The sequence below is a fragment of the Megalobrama amblycephala genome, linkage group LG6 (genome assembly GCF_018812025.1).
Source record: "Megalobrama amblycephala isolate DHTTF-2021 linkage group LG6, ASM1881202v1, whole genome shotgun sequence".
NCBI lineage: Eukaryota > Metazoa > Chordata > Actinopteri > Cypriniformes > Xenocyprididae > Megalobrama > Megalobrama amblycephala.
This window is the reverse complement of record NC_063049.1, coordinates 38132493-38148288: the sequence shown is the minus strand read 5'-3', so window position 1 is coordinate 38148288 and position 15796 is coordinate 38132493. Positions and strand designations below refer to the sequence as shown.

General features: G+C 36.1%; 1 protein-coding gene across 10 annotated transcripts in view; it reads right to left on the bottom strand.

Moving 5' to 3' along the window:
- Positions 1-15796, bottom strand: part of nckap1 (NCK-associated protein 1) — a 58035-nt gene that overhangs the window by 1475 nt on the left and 40764 nt on the right. For all 10 annotated transcript variants that reach the window (XM_048194523.1, XM_048194529.1, XM_048194524.1 and 7 more), the window contains 12 exons: positions 14629-14768; positions 14074-14205; positions 10990-11208; positions 9923-10053; positions 9675-9772; positions 7388-7481; positions 6067-6149; positions 5075-5155; positions 4910-5003; positions 2247-2363; positions 1987-2096; positions 1732-1821 (listed from right to left, as the gene is read on the bottom strand). In XM_048194523.1, the coding sequence (XP_048050480.1) occupies positions 1732-1821; positions 1987-2096; positions 2247-2363; positions 4910-5003; positions 5075-5155; positions 6067-6149; positions 7388-7481; positions 9675-9772; positions 9923-10053; positions 10990-11208; positions 14074-14205; positions 14629-14768 (1389 nt within the window). The remainder of the gene's footprint in view (positions 1-1731; positions 1822-1986; positions 2097-2246; positions 2364-4909; positions 5004-5074; positions 5156-6066; positions 6150-7387; positions 7482-9674; positions 9773-9922; positions 10054-10989; positions 11209-14073; positions 14206-14628; positions 14769-15796) is intronic.

Sequence of the window (15796 nt, the reverse complement as noted above, 5' to 3'; positions counted from 1 at the left end):
ATGAAAGAATGAACTACTTATGCCAGAAACACTGCAACGTTATGATATAAAACAACCGACATCAGTCACTGATAAGCATAAAAACAATTTAAATTTACTGTAAATTTTTCCGTTTGAAAAAAAAAAAAAAAGAGTTTGGGCACATTACTATTTTCATTGTTTTTGAAAGAAGTCTCTTATGCTCATCAAGGCTGCATTTATTTGATCAAAAAAATACAGAAAAAAAATTATTACAATTTAAAATGGTTTTCTATTTTGATATACTTTAAAATATAATTTATTTCTGTGGTGCAAAGCTGAATTTTCATCAGCCATTACTCCAGTCTTCAGTGTCACATGATCCTTCAGAAATCATTCTAATATGCTGATCTGATACTCAGTTATTGTCAATGTTGGAAACAGTTTAATATTGTTTTATAATCTGTGATACTTTTTTTTTTCAGGATTCTTTGATGAATAAAAGCTAAAAAAAAGAACAGCATTTATTTAAAATAGAAATCTTTTGTAACAATATACACTACTGTTTTTCTTTTTTTTTTTAAAGAAATTAATACTTTTATTCAGCAATGATGTATTAAATTGATAAGAAGTGATTGTAAAGACTTTATAAGATATTGTTAAAAAGATTTCTATTTTTTTTTAAAAAAGCACTGTATTTTTTTTTTTTTTTTTTACTTATTATTCATCAATGAAACCTGAAAAAAATATCTCAGGTTCCAAAAAAAATATTAAAATATTAAAATATTAAGCAGCACAACTGTTTCCAACATTGACAATAACTGAGTATCAGATCAGCATATTAGAATTATTTCTGAAGGATCATGTGACACTGAAGACTGGAGTAATGGCTGATGAAAATTCAGCTTTGCATCACAGAAATAAATTATATTTTAAAATATATTAAAATAGAAAACCATTATTTTAATTTGTAATAATATTTCAAAATATTACTGTTTTTTCTGTATTTTTTATCAAATAAATACAGCCTTGATGAGCATAAGACACTTCTTTAAAAAACATTAAAAATAACAATGTGTCCAAACTTTTGCTACTATACATGCATGTATATAAATATGTGTGTATATATATATATATATATATATATATATATATATATATATATATATATATATATATATATATATATATTCTTGAAGAGTGCACGTGTGTGTAAAATGCACTAGAGAACTCCAGGATGAAGTATGAGGCAAAATGACACAGAATAAAACGTTTGTTACAGCAGCATTGCGGAGATCTCGAACAGATTAATTAGCAGAAGTTATTACTCCTCCACCTGCGTGTGATGTTATTAATGACAATCCTGTATTGTTTAACAAATGTGGTTCAAACGACAGGTGTGACCATGTTACTATAGTGTTGGATAGTTTTTCAACGATGGATACTATGGTAGTTAATCAGCAAGTTACACTGTTGTACAGTAAACGCACCTCAGATAAGTGGAGCTCTCTTTAGGATTATGGCTAGTGTAATTCTTCACCATGAATTTGCCAAAAAAAGATTTTTAGTTTTTTATTACGCTGACAGAAATGTATATTATATATCATTGAAAACCTAAGAATATATGATAAGTCTGTCTTGAAATATTAATACATAATCATTAAAAATTGATGTCTATGGAGAAAATGATTTTCACTTCTGCAACTCCACTGTTGCACACCATCATGAACTGCTCTCTCTTTAGTCTTGTAACAGAGGTGTGGATTCACTCACCATGTCCAGAAGCAGGTAAACAGACTCCCTGTTCCGTGTAGTGGTTTTATCAGTCTCCTGTCCAATCTTGAGCAGGCTGGAGGAGGCGAGCTGGGAGACAATTACAGGATTTTATTAAGCTGCGTAGTGAGAGTTGCAATTGAGTATTTATTGTTGATATGTTAATGTAAATTGTATGTTGTAGAGTAAAAGTATTGGAAAAGAAAAACCTTTGAGCCAGGACTTTGGATAATTACAGCTAATACTGTTACTTACGGCAAGAAACTCTTTCAGGCGATCCTCTATGCTGCCCTTGTGGATAGTGAACAGCGCAGCGGCAATCTGGTTTATCGCTTTAGCCAGACAGTGAATGTTGTTGCAGTGACCTTAAAAGATTTATAGAGAGTTAACACACATGATAAATGTCATGCACATTAAAACGCGTCGTTCCAGCGAACCGCAGTTCAAACAGCACAGATATAATCTGATTTCATTCGCAGCGGTTCAGCGCAAGTCTGAAATGTAAAAATTGGTACCTTCTATTGCGGGACTGTACTGTGACATCACGTTGCTGGCCAGGGTCGGCATGGAAACAGCCACGAAGACCATCAACAGGCAGGCGATCTTGTACTCTTCCTCTGGGCTAATATTTTCTGTTACAAACATGGAGAATTGAGTTCATGAATTTTCCTTTAGGTAACTCAGAGAAGTACTGATGTGTTGCCATTGTGAGACGGCAGGGAAATTGCAGCGATTGCATTTCTCTCTCTGGACAGTGTCCGAAAATCTGCGTGAAGAGCCAAGAAAAACAGCGCTAATGTCCAAAAATTAACTCTTATTTATGTTATTAGCGCAACAGCATTTGGGAGTGATTCAATTAAGTCTAGTTTGAGTTGACTCGCTATTTAGATAGTAAACAGAAGACGTTTGGATTTAACCATCAGGGGAATAAAACAAAAACATCAGTGCTGGCCAAGAGACCCTGGAGGGTCTGGGCTGCTCTGAGAAAATGAAAGCTGTTCACCGGAGAGCTTTGCTCAATTCGCAAGAACTGCTATGTAGTATGAGGTGTTGAAGTGCACAAGGCTCTTCTCAGGTACGTCGAATGGGCTCTAATGCCTGATGAAGGCTTGAGAAGCAACGCTGGACAAATACATCTGAAAACAGCAGTGTGACGGAAGCTACTTTGAAACTAGCTTTGTAAATGACAAGATAATTTGAAGTAGCGGTTTAAGTTTTAATTTTTTACAATAAGGTTACTAAATGATAACATTATAGTGCAATTTAAAAGTTTGGGGACGGTAAGATTTTATAATAATAATAATAAAAAAACAAAAACATTTTAATGTTATTTGATCAAAAAAACAGTAAAAACAAAAATACAAATTATTTTAATATAAAAATAAAATACTTCATACACGCTATGAAGTGCTGTCAAGAGCATGCCAAACCAACAGGTGGTGATATAACCCTAATATTTTAATATATTTTAAAATGTAATTTTTTCCTGTGATGATGATGAAGCTGAATTTTCAGTCTTCAGTGTCACATGACCCTTCAGAAATCATTCCAATTTACTGATTTGCTGCTCAAGAAATTCTTGTGCTGCTTAATATTTTTGCGGAACCCCTCAGGTTTCCATAATGAATATAAGTTCAATAGAACAATTTATTTGATACACAAATCTTTTTTTTGTAAAATTATAAATATCTTTAGTGTCACTTTTGTTAAATTTAATGCATATTTGCAAAATAAAATAATTTTAATAAAATTATTAATAAATAAAATATTACTGATCCCAAACAGTAGTGTATACTAATACATTTTTGTAAAAATGTATAATGTATTAAGAACAAAATCAACTGCACATAAGTATATTTACACTAAATAAACTAACAAAACAAAAAAAACATCCTCATTTATATAACAGAGTCAAAAACAGCAGCATTCATTGCCTCAGACCTAGTCCACACATACACGGGTATTTTTATTATTCGTAAAGCCATGTTGGCCAATCAGAAGCCTGGAAATAAAAAGTTATTACCGGTTCTGGTTCGTCACAAGCCAAAATCTCTGGTTTTACCATCTACATGACAACACTACAACCGGAGTTTCTAAAAATCTTCACCCTGTCAGGAGTTTTTAAAAAGTTCAGTTTCAGTGAACGGATACGGCATTTGCATGTGGACGAACAGCCAAACCGCATAGAAAAAGCTGCGGTTTTGAAAATATCCATGTTAGTGTGGACAGGGCCTCAGTTTGATTGGCTGTAAAGCTGCATTAGTAAATCAGTGTGACAAAAAAGCTAAGTGATGTAGCACTTTTTTGTCACATTACATTGTTACACAAAAAAAGAGCAGAGTATTGTCACGTCAATTTTACTTAGCTACTCCTCAACAAACTCCTGAAAACGGCACTCATGAGATACTAAAGTGCAGAGATATTTTTTATTATTTTTAAGTCTTGAGGTTGTGGTTAAGATAGGCCTGGCCATGTGAGGTTTTAAACTTTCTTGTGAATTCATTCACCACAGAAATAATAAGACATGGTAAACTGATACTGTGACCGACGTGAACATGGGTGTGGATGTAATGCATGTTTTCAAGTGTGTATTATAGCATGAGGTTACACCGTAATCACAGTGCAAGCAAGCATCCTAACGCTGCAGTACTTGACCAGATTGATATAAAGCATGTGATACCACTTAACGTTTCAGCACAAACCAAACCTTTTTTTTTTTTTTTTTTTTTTTTTTTTTTTTACAGCCAGCTAGCTTGCATCCAAGGTCTTAATACAGGGATTTCTGGTAAATCATTTGGCATAAAATGGTCTTTAGATGTGAGCACCAAAGTGCACTTTGGAAAAAGAATTCCTGTTTAACTTTTCTTTCAAGTGTGTGCACACCGACGTCACACTTTGGTAACTACGTATTTTGGGGCAAATGCTGATGAAAGGAGCAATCCAAATGTGGACGTTCACCGTTCTAACAAATCTAGAGCAAAAACACCTGATGCATATCAGCACTTTCTTAGGGGGGGGCAAAACCAAAGAACTTCCAGTTACGGCATTTTATTTTCCTCTGACTGTGAAAAAAAATTTGCCAGTTTATATATTGAAGCCAAAAAGGATTTAACTTTTGCATCTGGGATCAAAATGGCCTGATGTGCATTGCCATTTCAAATGGTCTTAAATAACTTACCAGACTTCTGGGAAGACAAAGCCACAACCAGAGCAGGGTCGATCTCGCAGGGCAGGCCTGCGGCAGAAGACAGCTCATACACGTTCATGGCCACCTGAGAAAAGGGAGAATTTCAGGTCCAGCAGCCCACTGTTACTGCCAACATCAAGTCTGAACGTCACCTACCTTCATGTCAGTTTCGCGAGGAATGTGGTCTTTGAAGTCTTCCACGGAGCTCACCAGGAAGGGAATGTGGCAGGACAGCACCTGGAGAAAAGGACACATCTGTGGTTAGAGCTCATTTGTGCTAGAACATTTCTAAACAAAGGAATATTTAACTGTCATCCTCATTCCAATGCCATATTATTTTCTTTCTTCCTTCAAACACAAAGCTGCTCTTTCCTTACAATAAACATGGACAATAATTTATTGCATCAAGCTCTAAAAAGCACATATATATAAACTAGTGCTGTCAAATCGATTAATCGCATGTAACATAAAAAGTTTGTAAATATATATGTACATTTACATTATATATATATATATATATATATATATAATATAATATAATATGTGTGTGTTCACACGCTCAACGGATGTGTGTGTGATTGGCTACAATGATCAACGCTTCAAAAACAGGTTGTAAATCGACATCTTTGACACTCTTCACCAAGCACTTAGATACACACAGGACCATTTAAAGCAGGTGTCTATCAGCGGATCCCTAATAAATACAGTGATAAACAGATCCGCTGATATATGTATGTATACAAACTTTTATGTTAGATGTGATTAATCAATTTGACAGCACTAAAATGAAAATATGCATGAGTAAATGCATTTCAATTATCATTTACTATAAATCTTCTCTTACTGTAGCTCTAACATCTCATTCACTCTTCATATTAAAACTTGTCATGTGACACGTGACAACCAAACCTGATGCATCTTCAGGTGGCATATTTGAATCAGTGTAATTTTAGTATAATTTATATACTGTTATAGTATTTATTCATATTTTAAATTAGCTTTCATTTTTACATTTTCATTATATTTTTAGTTTGAGTTTTAATAATTTTAGTAAAATGAGTAAGATCTCAGCTATAAGACGAACAGCATCCTTCCACTGAGATGAAGTGCTGTCCATGTGAGAGAAACGAGACGTGATAACAACTCACATCTCTGAGAGCTTCCTGAGCCAGAGAGCGGAATGACAAAATCACGCCGATGATGGTCATCCGTTTCAGCACGCTGTCAACCGCTACAGAAATAGACAAGACAAGTCATATTAATAACTTCCAAAAATAGGCCACTTTCGTCCTTTAGAACCACTAAAAATAGGTCTGCAGGTGGTGTGTATATGGGTCACATTCCTCAGACGGGATTTTTAAATTCCTGCTCACATTTGAGCTCAGTAATACAGGACTGTATGAGGACAAGCCATAACAAATACCACAAATAGCTCTGTGTAGAGGGTCCTGTCTGCGTGTTATTACAGCTCATACCACGACATTCCAAACAGCTATTGTCTAATACAGTGCTTCTCGACCTGTGGTAAGTGGACATGGCTGGAAAGGTAAAATTTTTTAAATATTCCAAATTTGTCAATTATAAAAAGAGTCATTTTCATTTTTTTTTTGGTGTTTTATTTGTAATTTCTGACCTTGCCTCACAATATTTTAAATATAGCTTTGCGCATTTATGACTCTAAAACTATGTCAAAATGTAAGTCTCCTCTCATTAAAGCTAATTCTAGCCAAAACCTGCCACTTCAACTAGAAGATAAGTAACACAAAGTGACCAAACACAGTTCGCTTTGTTTTTACATGCTGCTCATGGGCAGATTCATCTGAACTAGAACAGTAGAGAAAAAAAAAAAGGAATTTACAGTCAAACCAAAAATGATTCAGACACTAGATATAATTTTTTTACTAGTGGGTGCAGGACACTATAGTTAATTTATGTAAGTGAGGATAGCAAAATAAAGTAAACTGTGACATATTATACCAAAAAATTCTTCATACAGTAGACCACCAGTAAAACTGATAAAAATTTGGAACCAAAAATTATTCAGACACTTTGACCGGACCATGTTTTGCTTAAGTGTTATCTGACATAAATAAGATTATTTTTTTCTGACACAGATTAACTCTGAGATCTTGTCACATTTTATTACCATTTTTTTAAACTATAGTGAATAAACTGTAATAATGAATGAAATGTCTGAATAAATTTTGGTTTGACTGTAGTTGATATATTATTGCATTTAGTATAGAAATGATTTATATTAGAAAAATGTACTGTGATACATTTTTTTCTGGGATGCATTTATTTGAATTAGAAATGTTTTGTAGTCTTTGCTGTCATTTTGTCCAATTTATTGCATCCTTGCTGAATAAAAGTATTCATTTAAAAAAAATAAAATAAAAAAAAAATCTTACTGGCTCCAAACTTTTGAAGTTAGTGTATATAATTAAAAGTCCCACAATGCATACTCACATGTCAGCCGCTTAAAGAGTGCTGCCATATGGTCCGGCTTGTCGAAACTGGTCCTCATCTGGGTCAGAACCTCCACATTGTCCACCACAAGTTTCTGAAATGGCAACAAAAGACAGTATGATTAATAAGCAGGAAAAAATTTTGCGAATAAGTCTGAAGTCTGTACATCCTTCCACAGGAGGTCATCATAACCTAAACCTACATACATCTTCAAAAGCATTGCAATCTTAGCATTTATAACACAATGTTGATTAGCAGAAACTATTTTTAATGTCGGCATAAACACTGTCGTTTGAACTTAATTTTGAACCCAGAACATTACTTTTAACACCAAAGCAGAACAATTTTGAACAGTAGCCGTTTAAAGGCATGAAATCGCCTGAGACGAGAACTGTGAAGAAATGCAAGAGCACGAGTTTGCATGTCAACAAATCATTTGCGTAATTTGAGCTCTAAGAGAAAACATATTCCACGTTTAAGTCCTTTGGTGAACATGCCACAGAATAGAAATGCAAAATAAACCATTTCACTCCACAGCTGATTGTGGGTCAGATAGGAAACTTGTCCCCCCCCCAAATTACTTTCAGCTGAGGGAAAGAGGTTTGCATGTTAGAACATCACTGACATGTGCCAAGCCTGCGTTCTCACACTTTGGTTGGCTCTCATTACTCAAGAAACTTTTCATTCCTACATCATTGTCTAAGGTAGTGCAAACAATACACCATTCATACTTCATGATGTACATAATGTAATCAAAGTAGCTTTTGGTTCAGGTCTAAATGTTATCCAATAACTCGGAGTGAGGGGAAGTGCTACCTAAACTCTGTTCCCAGTAAGCAGGCCCACGTGCTGGACTATATTTTTGTTCAATGAATAGTTATTTTTGCAGCTTCATTTTTCCATCATCTGCTGGATCTATCTTCTGCCTTTGACACTGTGAATCATCAGATCCTTCTGTCCACTCTGTCATCACTGGGCATCACAGATACTCCACTTCACTGGTTTGAATCCTAACTCACAGGTAGGTCTTTCAAAGTTGCCTGGAGAGGGGAGGTATCCAAAGTTCATCAACTGATCACAGGGGTTCCTCAGGGTTCAGTTCTTTGACCCCTCTTCTCCATATACACTACATCACTGGGTTCCATCATACAGGTACATGGTTTCTCATACCATTGCTATGCTGATGACACACAGCTTTACCTTTTATTCCAACCAGATGATCCCACAGTAGCTGCACGAATCTCAAGCTGTCTGGCGGACATCTCGGCATGGATGAAAGAACATCACCTGCAGCTCAACCTGGCAAAGACTGAGCCTCTCATCTTCCCTGCCAATCCAACTCTACAGCACAATTTCACAATCCAGCTAGGTACATCATCAATTACCACATCAAATTCGGCCAAGAATCTTGAAGTAATCCTTGATGACCAACTGACCTTCAAAGACCAAATTGCAAAGACAGCTGGGTCATTTGCACTACACAACATCAGGAAAATCAGGCCTTTTCTAACAGAACATGCAACACAACTTCTCGTCCAGGCCCTGGTCATTTCTAGGCTCGATTACTGCAATGCTCTTCTGGCTGGACTTCCAACATGCACAATCAAACTTCTACAAATGATTCAGAAAGCTGCAGCACATCTTGTCTTTAACGAGCCCAAAAAAGCCCACGTCACACCTCTCTTCATCTCTCTGCACTGGCTACCATTTGCTGCTCGCATCAAGTTCGAGGCATTGATGCTTGCTTACAGATCTACCACAGGCTCAGCTCCCTCCTACTTCCACTCAACGATCTCCCTGCCTTCATCCTGAGTGCAGAATCCCTGGCAATATTCAAAGGACAGCTGAAAACTCATCTCTTTTGTAAGCACTTAACCTCAACCTCAAACCCTATCCTTTCATTTTCTCTAATCCCTCCCTATTCTAGCTTATGCTACCCTGAGCAATGTCTGAAACTTGTATTGTGAGCACTTCTTGTGTCCATTTGCCTCTTCATGATGAATTGCTTGTTGTATTCCTCACTTGTAAGTCGCTTTCGATAAAAGCATCTGCCAAAATGAATAAATGTAAATACAAAATAAATAAAGGAGTGACCTGGCAATAAGTCAAAGTTACTTTAAAAAAAAAAAAATAAATAAAAAAAATAAAATTCAAAATTGTATAAATAATAAATAAAGGAGTAAAAAAAAATAAAAATAAAAATCCAGATTCGATCTAGGCAAACAAGTTTGGAACTGTGACAAGCCTAATGATGTGACCTTTCACCTCAGAGACCCCTATCGCTCACCTTGAGTTCGGCCACCTGGGAAGAGATGTGCCACATGAGGCTCTCGCTGAGGAACTTCATCCCATATGGACCCAGCAGCTCAGAGAGTGAGCGCATTTCTGAGAGAAGAAGTCAAGAACTTTAGACGTGCTATGGCAGTTTGAGTGTGGAAATAATCACATCCAGCTCAAGAAAACTATGTGAAATGTTTCTAAACAAGGAAATCTTTTATTCAGTGTGTTTTTATGGCATGCTTTTTTCCCCCTCACCAGATATGTCGGAATACTCCTCTGCATTGAAGGTGAGCTCATTCTCTGTGGGCAAGTTGACAAAGGCCTTCATGGCAGGAAAGTAAGCGATGTGACCATTGCTAACCTGCCGCAGTAAAGTCTCCAGATACCTGCAAACAGATTTACACCAAACCAATGTTTCATTTTGAGGCAGTGGTCTCAAACTCAGCTCCTGGAGGGCAACTGCCCAGGCAGGTGAGTTGGAGCTAAAAGGCCCCAGTAAACTCTTTCTTTTTCATTCTTCATTTAAATGTAAAAAGATTTGAAATACCTTTGCAGTGGTATGCAAAGGTAAGTCAAGTCAAGTCACGTTATGTTTACTTATCTATCACTTTATGCAATATACTGATTTAAAACAACCAGCTTTTCAGGTCAGTGTCACTTTTGTGATACTGAAATTTTAAAATTGTGATAATACCATAGGCATTTCCCCCTATCATTTTGAGTGCTGTTGAGCGTATTCTTAAACACCTCTGATTGGCCATTGTGTTCACATGCTCAACAGATATGTCATGAAGAATGTTTAATATGTTTATTTACAACATGTTTTTGAAGTGTTGATCATTGTAGCCAATCACAGACAAATCTGTTGAGCGTGTGAACACAATGGCCAATCAGAAGTATTTAAGAATCCACTCAACAGCACTTAAAATGCTAAGGGGAAATGCTTGTATCGTCACATTTTTAAAATTTCAGTACCGACTTGATACCGAAGTTGGTATTTTTGACAACCCTAGTTCTTCAATTTCACTGTCATTATTGGGGCCTTTAGAGCATTATGTTGTTAGCTTGGCAATATACTAATGCCAAAGTCTATTCAAATTAAGTCAAAGATTTGAGTTAGGAGTGCCATTTGTTGCTGCCTATGTAGAGTCCTCTAAATCTGTCACTTAAGAGGTTCTATTTCAGTTAGAATGCTGTCTAAGCAGCAGCCTATGTAGGGAGTATACTTGGTTTTGGAACAGAGCCCTTCATCCTATTGTAAAAGCAAAAGTTAAGCTCTGAAATAACTCTGAGGCCATTCTGGTATTGACATAGAGTCTCACCAGTTGGTGTAGAGGCTGGTGATGGTTGGCTCTCCATGGCTGTCCAGGTGTTGGGTCTGCTGCAGCAGCACATTGTTGAACACTCTGGTGATGTCAATCTGCACATAATTCTCAATGGACTGCAGCACTGTCATGTAGGCCCGCACGCTGGTGAGCAGCTCTGATGGTTTGGCGATCTCCTGTGTGGCCTGGTTGTACATGGTCATCCCAACTATGGACCTGAGCAACAATTACAGAGCGAAAGACAAGAAAGAGAAAAATTTGGCATTAATAATCGGTGCATGTAAGGAACAAAAGGTTTGTTCTCTTAATATTTTATCAAAATGTATCTTCCTACTAGGGCTGGGACAATAAATCGATGCATTGTGAATTGAGAAATAATTCTGGATCGATTCTGAGATTTTCTGAACGCATCGCAATTCTCTCACGAATCGATACTGAGCTTAGTTTTTAACAGCAGGTGGCACTGCCTGCTTTAGAAACAGACCTATTCTGCTTGCTTCCAATTCCTTACACGCACATCATTCATAAAGTTTCGAAAAGGTTGAAGCGAATTACAAGGGTGTTTGCAGTGGGCTGTTTACATTAATCTTGTGTCATTAAAGCATTCTGAGGTGCAAGTACATTCTCAGACTCAGCCGGAAGCATGAGTGCTCTTCTTCATGAGGATTTGAGCATATGGTTAAAGAGCCTAGAGCGCCATCTGCTGTTAAAAACTAACCTCAGAATCAATTTTAGAGAGAATTGTGATGCATTCGGAAAAAAAAAAAAAAAAAAAAAAAAAAATCACAGAATCGATCCACGAATCGAGATGAATCGATTCATTGTCCCAGCCCTACTTCCTACACATTGGAAACAACATTTATGCTGATGTAACCAAGACCAAGCAGGAAGAAAACAAAATAATAATAATAATACTATTAATAATAATAATATAAATAAAAACAGTAATCAATACAATTGAATGAACAATCAAATGAAAAACCCTCAATGTATAAAATCCTGCCTTACATAATTTCCTACTAAATATGCATTTTTACTCAAATAGTTCTTATTTAAAAGTCATTCAATTGAACATGAAATGCTGTTTGCAACCCATTAAGCTTAAGTTAAATTATATAAATAATGAACAATAAAACTACATTAGTAGAATATTTCCAAACAAAACATGATATTATATGAGAAAAATGTAGAGCAAAAAAAGAAGAACAAAGAAATCTGTGACAGCTGAAAAGGAAAATCGTTTTAAAGTTGGTCCAAGTTATTACATTTTGATAAAAGCTTACGAAGATAAACATTTTTTTTTTTTCTTCTTTGGAATAAAATGCACCAATTAATCATGCACAGTAAGACCTGGAATATATGTTACAAAAGTAATCAGGGTCAATTTGGATTTGGTTATTTGGTGCTGTTCAGAGAGCAATGGTGGCCACCATAAACAGATCCATAACAACGACATATTCTTTTTATGCTTTGACCTGAATCAAGGCTATTTACCCCATCAGATGGAAATGGGTAATAACAGCACATGGTTGGGTGGTGAGATCTGCTAACAGGGCCTCTCATTGCTGAGAAGCACGGCCACATGAGGGGTTCACAGCCCGGGAGAGAGGGGCCAGCCAATGCATCCGCGTCAGAGTTTTGAGTCCAACAGTGGAAAATACCTGTTATTCCTCTGCCCAATGTTTATTTAGTTGGAAAAGCTCTATTTTGGAACTGAGTCAAAAATCATGCTAACCCAAACTCTCACCACTAGTCCAATAAATTACACAAATCGAACAATAAACCCAAGAGGCTCTTTAAGCCGTTGAGTTCTCAGCTTAATTAATAAGGGAGAGTTGGAAGACAATTTTCCCCTCACATAAAACGCAACAGTAACTCTCCCCTATGAGGCAAATCAATATGATTGATGCTAGAGTGGAACGAGTGCTGATAGACCTCATCAGGAAGGGTTGACTGTGGGTAACGTAATAGATAAAACGAGCAGTGATGTGTTTATGGAGGTAGCAGCCAAATTCAGTTTAGGCTACTGGGATCTTTAAACTGACAGGATTTAGAAAAAAAAGTTACTAAATACTAGTATTAATAAGAAAATTAATACTTTTATTCTGCAGGGATGCATTCAATTGATCAAAAGTGTCAGTAAAGACATTTTTAATGTTACAAAAGATTTCCATTTCCAATAAATGCTGATCTTTTGAACTTTCTATTCATCAAGGATATTCATCAAGGAATATATTAAGCAGCACAACTGTTTTCAATATTGATATTTCTCAAGAAATATTTCTTGAGCACCAAATCAGAACGTTGGATGAACGAAGGATCATGTGACACTGAAGATTGGAGTAATGATGCTGAAAATTCAGCTTTGATCACAGGAATAAATTACATTGGAAAATATATAATAAAATAGAAAACAGTTGTTTTCACAATATTACTGGTTTTACTGTATTTTTTGAGCAAATTAATGCAGCATTGGTGAGCCGAAAAGACAAAAAATAAATAAATGCTATATTTATATAATTAAACAGTTCACAATTAAAAGGGGACACATCTGTACCAGTTGCCACATTTTGTTGTCATACTATATACTGTCATATATTCATATCTATAAAAAAAAAAGACGAGCCAAAAAGACATCTTTTTTAAAAAAAAATTCTCAATAAATAAATTATTGTGATTACGCTTGTTTGTCTGTTAACAGTGCATAGTTTTAAGAAATGGTTATGGGTAGGTTTTAGGTTTAGGGGTAGGTGTAGGATTAGCGGCTCAAAATATCATTTTAATGCTATATTGTTACTAAAAAGGCATTATCACATGGTGATGCAATAAACATTTTTCTTCTATTGAATTTCCAGCAACATTATCCCAAAAAAAAAAAAAAAAAAGAAAAAGAAAAAGGCATTATCACATGGTGATGCAATAAACTTTTTTTTTTCCTATTGAATTTCCAGCAACATTACGATATTAATTTACTCATACCAAGATATTATGGTCATACCGCCCAGCCCGAGTTCAGATTAGGATGTAGTTTAATTCAGAGTTTTGTGGTATCTGAAGCATCAAGATGGAAGTCTGACTTACTTAGTGAAGCGGATCTCCAGGTGGGAGGTCAGGTACTCGCGTGGGGTGAAGGTGTGCTCCCAGACCATCATGTTAGGGACGTAGTTAATGGAGAAGCAGAGCTCTGAGAGGGCAGTGTGCAGTTTGTCCAGACTGTAAAAACCAGACGACAGCCTTAAAAACCAATTTCCTTCAGATTATACAGCCAATCAGGCAAAGCTTAACCAGCACAACAGTGCTGCTCACCATGGGGCCATACTGTTACTACTGCTCATGTGTGTCCATGGCAGGTTTTAGGATAAATCCATTTTATATTATATGGAGGATCTGTTTGAATGTCTGCCGTATGGGAGGATAATAGGTAAGGGCTTCCAGCTGGGTTTTGTTTAACACAGTGATTCTCTACTTGTGAGTTCTAATAGGGATGCAGACATGCCCTCATCGACAAAATCAATTACAGAAACTAGAACGTGGTAAAAGACAAAATGACCCAGACTATATTAGATACAGTATGAGCAACAAGGATTAACAGTTTATGCTGACTAGATATAGAAGAAGAGTAAGTTTCATCCTTACTTGGTGACCAGGAGTCTGTTCTTCCTCATGCTCTCAACACCAGGTTTCTCTCTCTCTGGTTCACCCTTCTTCCCCGTCTGCTTTTTCGACTTCTTGTTCACGGCCTGACTGATGGTTTTGGCACAATGTTTTGGCAGTAGCTGCACAGAAGAGCAACAGGAAAAAGCCCCTTTTTAAAGTCAACATGAAATCAAAATTGACCCTACTTACTTTCTCAATACAAGTTCCTGGTCACGTTGTGCACAATTCATCAGTGCAAGTTATTTCAAATAATAAAAAAATGTGTGTGTATAAACATACATTTTTCTTAAAATACTAGAACCGAATGATTTATGACATACTAAAATACAGCACCACAGCAAAAGAAATTGTGAGCTTGAGTTGTGAGCTTGCATCCTGAACTGGACATAATGAAAGATTAGGTGTAATAAAATATAGGTAATGAATAGATATATTTCTGTTGCATTAACCTCACTGGTTGCACGCAATAACATGCTGCCTGGCCAGTATAGTCCATCTCATGCACAAATGACTCTTAAGTGTTGACTCTTTCTAATGGGTCACTCAAAAAGACTCAACACAGTGTCAAACTCATGGGTTTTCAGTCTGAATCAATGAATTGGTCACAGATGTTCTTCACTGATTAACTGAACCACCTGTCCTAAAACTAACTGACAACTGTTTCTGTGATATGTACATATTTTTTGATATACATATAAACAGTTTTGTAAATTATTGTACATTTTAAATATAAATTTATCTGAAAGAATGAACAATTTAATATAAAAAAAAATGTAACCCGATCTGCTTCTAAAACAATTTTCCTTTTTAATTGACACAAATCCAAATCCCTCTTACTACACCTCTCCTCCAACCACCTGTAACATCCACTTTTCACCATCCAATCAATTCCTGATTAATAAAACCAAGTCCTAGCCTAAGTCTTTGCCAAATAAATATCTTGTTGCACTTGGAAATATGTCAGATTAGAGAAGTACAATGGGTTTCATGTTGACCTTAAGACTGTAATTCCTTAAGACAAATGTGCCTTCCGCAGTCCAGACAAAGCGAAAAGTTACTTATGAGCTGCTGTCCGGTTTGCTTACAACATGACGGTTACATTCACCAGAGGGGGGTGAGAGTAAGTTTATTCATTAAAGCCGGCTGT